Source organism: Antrostomus carolinensis, unplaced genomic scaffold (genome assembly GCF_000700745.2).
Source record: "Antrostomus carolinensis isolate BGI_N321 unplaced genomic scaffold, ASM70074v2 scaffold5543, whole genome shotgun sequence".
Lineage (NCBI taxonomy): Eukaryota > Metazoa > Chordata > Aves > Caprimulgiformes > Caprimulgidae > Antrostomus > Antrostomus carolinensis.
This window is the reverse complement of record NW_010304341.1, coordinates 1937-8102: the sequence shown is the minus strand read 5'-3', so window position 1 is coordinate 8102 and position 6166 is coordinate 1937. Positions and strand designations below refer to the sequence as shown.

The 6166-nt window shown below is 36.1% G+C and overlaps 1 protein-coding gene across 1 annotated transcript in view; it reads left to right on the top strand.

Moving 5' to 3' along the window:
• The window catches only part of LOC104522185 (inactive N-acetylated-alpha-linked acidic dipeptidase-like protein 2), a gene marked incomplete at both ends in the record, with an annotated part of 100532 nt that overhangs the window by 93699 nt on the left and 667 nt on the right, over window positions 1-6166 (top strand). The window contains one exon of the mRNA XM_029084122.1: window positions 1791-1989. Within this exon, the coding sequence (XP_028939955.1) occupies window positions 1791-1989 (199 nt within the window). The remainder of the gene's footprint in view (window positions 1-1790; window positions 1990-6166) is intronic.

Here is a 6166-nt window from a genome sequence, read left to right as displayed (position 1 = left end):
GTTGAAGCGGCCAGGCTGGATGAGGCTTTGAGCAACCTGGTCTGGTGGAAGGTGTCCCTGCTGATGGCAGGGGGATTGGAACTAGATGATCTTTAAGGTCCCTTCCAATCCAAACCATTCTATGATTCTATGATCCTGTATGTCAAGGTACTACAGTGCCTCTTATCCATTCTAATTAGGGAAAGGTGGATTGGTCAGAAGCCATTGACAAAGCAACCTTGTCCCAAACCAAGACACAACTATCTTCTCTCACTCCTATTCCCACAGGGAGCTTCTGTTCATTGTTGAATTTCATCTTGATAGCTCAGGAAATATGACAGTATCCTCTCACACCAACATCTGTCTCTCCGTGTATTTTGGATCATTGCATGTTTTGCTAGATTGGAATGCATTAGTCAGCTGAATGACAGGAGTGTGTGGGGATCTGTGAACTCCTTTCCCTTTACTGAAATGTATCCAATAGCAAATCTCTTTTTCTGTATGAGAGGGAGAATATGTCATATTCGGGCATTTCCTTGAATTTCTTAGTTGTATCTATTTGCTTTTCCATTCCTGTTATATGCTTAACTTTCAGACTCCATCCATAACTAGTTTGAGAAATGAGCTGATGTTATCCATTTACTTTTCCTGATCTCTCCATTTATCTATTAGACAAGGAACTTTAGCATTCATTCAACTTGTGTCTTGAACCACTTTGTTGGATTAATCATCTCAGTCACTAAGATACTGAACTCACTGAGGTTTGTACATTCAGTGAAAGATGAGACAGCTTCTAAAGCTGAATGGTTTGTTTTGATTAAATCATTATTTTAAAGATCTAAGGATAGTTGATTTTCTTGTCCTTAATAGGCAAAGCAAATCTTGGCCTTAAAGATCATTTCTGCATCCTGGAAATGTTATTGCTGACTGATGTTACTTTTGACTTTATATCAGGTTAAGATTCTGCTTTCTCCCTCCAATTAACTTAGTCTCTGCACACACTGGTAAAGGAGAGCAAGCTTTTTACCTGCACTTCAAGTGGGAATAGACTGCACATTCACAGCGCTCCAATTCACATGGCACATTCTTCTTTTCAGGCTACAAACATGGAAATATGGAAATTGTGGTGTGTTCCAAAGTGCTGTGGGCTTTATTCTTTTGGTGTCTGTGTAGGATCACAAACAAAGTAACAGTTAACAGCCCAAGTTTAAAAAGTTTTGGAAATATTTACTAGATTAGAATATACGTTTGATTACCAATTAAAGCATTAGTTGGCTCATAGGCATATGATTTAAACGATTAAGAGGAACAAATTCACATCCCCTCTACAACTGTTGTTAACCTCAAGTATTCTAAAATGTTGAAAATTTTCAATTAAACTCTGCATATTATGATTTTCTATACAGCAGTCATTATGGAATCCAAACACAAGCTTTCAAACTTGAGAGCAGTAGCATCACATGGCATTGAGTAAATTCTGTTTCAGAAGAAAATATTATAGTTACTGATTTATAACCATTGCTTCCTGCATGTCTTTTTTTTCCCCAATGGTAGATTTCCAAAGCTGTACCCCAAAATCATTCCTCATCGCTTATTAAATCTTAAAACATCACCACTCAAATTGATCTTCTTTGAAAAATAGATCAGAGCTTATGCACAATGATCTATGGCTTTCCTTGTTCAATTACATAATTCTTACAAGGGAAATGAGGCTCAGGTTTTAGTTGGACTATTAATTTTTACTTGTAAGCTAGAGTAATAAGTGATGTTCTCGGAATCAGTGGCAACTGTCTTGCTCTTACTCTTCCTAGGTGATGAAGTAGACATTCCTCAGTTGCTCGCAATGGCATCACGTCTGAGGGACACCGCAGAATTGTTCCAATCAGATGAGATGCGCCCAGCTAATGACCCCAAGGAGCGAGCTCCTATCAGAGTCAGGATGCTCAATGATGTGCTACAAAACTTGGAGAAAAGCTTCCTGGTTCATCGAGCTCCTCCAGGAATTTACAGGTATAGTGTTCAACATGTTCTTCACGTGTTGAAGCCTAAATGGTAATCTTGCATTGCTTGGTTTTCAAAACTGTCATGTTCTTTCACAAAAAGCCTCACTCAGTTAGTATCCAAGATTAAAGCTATTTTTTCCTATCTTATCCTTTCTGAAAAAAAAAACCCCATTAATTCATACAATACAAGAGGTCATTAGAATGCAGCACTGTAGCATTTCTCTCATGACATCACTGCTATCAAGATGTACAGTGTGATGGCAACTCAGACAGCATGACAGATACTTGTGTTAGTAAAATAAGCTTTCAGGATAAAATATTTTGAAGTGTAATACTGCTTGACAAGCTCCACCTATATTTTATTTAAAACTTATTACAGTTCATTGAAGATTCGGAATTATACAAGATACTGTGTAGCATTATTTAACATAATGATATAGCAGTGTTCTTGGGTGCATTTCAACCAGTCAAAGGCAATTCAGGGAAGTGAATGAGAGGGGCTTAGTCACTCACCATTCATAACTTCTTGTCTCTGGTTAGAATTATTCTCTAGTATGTATTCAACTGTAATACCCAAGTTGATTTTAAGATGTCATAATCATTCCATCTTTCACTTTCTAAGAAAGAAGTGTACAGATTGGTGTATCTCACCATAGATTCCTCTACAAGAAAAACAAACAAACAAAAAACAAACCCCAAACTTAGAGCAATCTGTAGCTTAGAAAAAGTTTGAAAAGCAAGAATTGGCCAAGGCTGCCCTGAGTAATGCCTGGCCCTCTGGCTCTTCAGGAGAAGCAGTAACAGACCACACAGTCTGAAGCACTGTATTGCAACCCATCAGCATAGGGTTTCATAGCTTGACCCCTAGGATATATTTTGAATGCCCTGGGCTATAGAGTTGAGGGTATGTGTGGGCTGTTTGACTTTACCAGACCTACTGGGATTATTTTGAAGGACTCTGTGGCTGAAGACAGCCAATGGCTTATCCATGCTGCTCATTAGGAGGCTTTCCCAAGTAAAACTGTCCCTAAAGCCATACCCAGGTTTTACTTTAGGGGAAACTGGTTGGCATACTCAAAAAAGAGAGCTGGGAAGTGAACTGACATACGTACATAGGAGACAGACAGGGACCAGGACACAGAAATGAATGAGGCATCTATGTTATTTAGGAATATAAAGGTACTTGCAACCAGAACTAACTAAAGTAATAAAAAAATACTTGGTTGTACCCGATGGGAAAAATTGTCAAATGTCTTGTGCAAGTGATTGTTGCAAGTGGGCGCAAAATAGATGGGAGAGAAGGCTTTGGAAGAAAAGCCAAAAGCTGCAGCATCAAGAGGAAGAGGTTCTTCCAAGCATTAGGAATGGCACAAAACAAATGCATTCATCTTCTAATAAAAACAAAAGAAAAGAAAAAAAAAAAGGTACTTGTGGTGAACTCAACAGTGTCAGTGAATAAAATCCCTACAGCTATAATAAAGAAAATATAATGGTGATATTTGGGGAGGAACTAATTTACTTCATTCCTTTTTTTAACTGGATTTATAATATAGAGAAATAAACCAAACTGTGATTAAATAAAGTCTAATATTCCAGGTTTAGCACTACTATCTTTCTTGTCAGAACTGGTATGGTGTTGCAAAGAAGCCATAAAACTACTTAATATAATGTAATATGTCTGTGTTGCATCACTATGGCACATTATTGAATCTGGCCCAGTTCTTTATTTGTAAAAATAAATTATACCACAACTGAGGCTTCCAATAAGAGGGTTTTTTGAGGTGTATATATTTTGAGGTTTGATATTTAAATTCTTGCAGTGCTTGCAGTATTAAGTTTGCTATTCATCAAGATGTAATTGCAAGATATGTAGGCATAATGTGAAATAAATTTTTCACCTTCCTGCTCTCAGCAGTACTTTGGCACAGAGTGTGGTATTCACACTGGCAAAGTCGATAGTGTGGAAATGAAAATTTTGTAATTTTTCCTCTTCTGATTTCATTAAAAATGATGCAGGATTTAACAGTTGATGATAATGTTACTTCAGAGTTTGTGGAAAACTTTTGGATTTGACTTCACTTTGAACTATTTTACCTAATAATAAAATACTTTGTACCGTGCCAAGGTGTGTAATTATAGTTACAGATTTACCTTTGATGCAAACAGAACTGAGGATAGTGGTAGATTTCCTTTCCTGCCATAAAAATTCTTCAGTACAGTGTCTTTTTTTAAAAAAGTATCTAACAATATGTCTTTATTAGGGTTATTTTTTCGCTTTTTAGGGATTGAAACTCCTTCCATTAATTGATGCATTTATATGAATCTGTTTTGTGTTCTGAAGCTCTAATTGTATCACAGGAACACTAGAAGTACTTGAAAAACCTGACATACTTTTTTTTTTGCTTGTGTAACTTTAAGCTTTTCTTTTTGTAATTTGGTAAAGCAAACAAAAAAATCAGTCTCACAGCAAGGACCTTGTATGCCATGTTTCATCCCAGTCAGAAGATTGATGGGCAAGTTATAAACCCCTGAAATAGTGGTTTATAATGGAAATGCTGGCAGCCCTTTAACTATAGCAGCACAAGCAGTGCAGCAATAAATACTACGCTTCGTCTGTAAACAGAAATTTAGGATGCAGTTTGCAGCCTTGACCTTCAGGCTCCAACTGTGTTTAGATCATTAAGATTCCATAAATACTGTAATTTACAGCCTTCTGAAGGAAGAATTTGTGTGCACAGTAAAGCATGTATTCTTCATGAAAAAATGATTGCTTCCTGTATACTCATTTGGACTCATATTCTCAACCCCAATCAAAGTACTTGATAAATTTGCTGAAGTTTAGGCATCATTTTTAGGCTTGTGTTTGTCCTAATTCACAGCTCTCTGGATCTATACTATGTTTTCTCTTCTAGAACTTGGATTAAAAAGAAAGGTGGATTTTTTGCTTTATTGCAGGAGGTGGGTTACAATCTACTTGTGCTTGTCTGCTACAGGGGAACTAATACATCTTTTCTGTATCTTTTTTTGTATGGTTTGTACACTCCTTGCCATAGCTGTAGTCTTTTACTGTATTGTACTTAAAAATTGTACTTTTAGTGTACTTGTACTTAAAAAAATAGATACCTCATTCCAGTCAATGTCGTAGGGCAATATTTGGGCATAATTGATGCATTATTCATCTATGATAAGCCGTAAAATTATTCAAAGTTACTAACAGAATTCAAATTACTTTAATATTTTATAATTCTATTACGATATCCTGACTAAGTTTGAGTAGTAATTATTGACATTGACAGGTTGTTCAATACAGTGTAAGTAAGCACTGTCGTTTAGATGATTATCCTTCTTACCTGAACTTCATGACATTGAACCGAAAATTTGATGATAGCATTCTTTCCCCATGATATTCTATTTCTAACTGAGCTGGAAATATACAGCTTTCATCAAGGTATTTTAGTCTTATCCAGAAATTCAGGCAGAATGAAAAATAATAGGTTGAGAAATGTTATCCTGCTTTGCAAAGGTTTCCCTGGGGCTTGATTTGGGGTTAGGACAAAATCTCTGAGTTTTATTGTACCTGAAGAATTTCTGTGATTCCCAGTGGTAACCCTGGGTAGACTTTCTATTTCCAAAGTAAATATTTATGAGCAAAATATTGATATTTTCCATTTATCTGCCTTTGCTTCTCATAACATAATCATAATACTGGTAATTTTGTAATTTGTATTTTGTCATTATTTTAATGGGGTAATCAGTAGAAATTTGTATATGTTTGTTTCTTTCCTCTAGCCATTTCTCACTTTCCACTCTTACCATGTACACTTGTGCTGAAAGTTTCTGTGTATTTTCTGATTATCATATTTTGCTACTAGTACTAATAAGCATAGATTATAGTGCAGTGGCACATACGAAGCTAAGGTGAGAACAGAGGTTCCATTACTTTAGGCACTGTGCGTAGACAGGGAAAAAAAATAAAAAATATTATCTCGAGCACGTTATCCTCTCAATGAGATGGTCAGCCTCAGCAGAGATATAAGATTATTCTATAAATGCTGATACATAGTAAGAAAACCCCGAATTCTTACCCTCATCAGCAGTCAATAAAGCACATGTAGTTGCCTGTTAAGGACAGGAGAAGATACTTTATCTCTATTCTAAACAAAGAGTGCTTCAGCCATAAATAA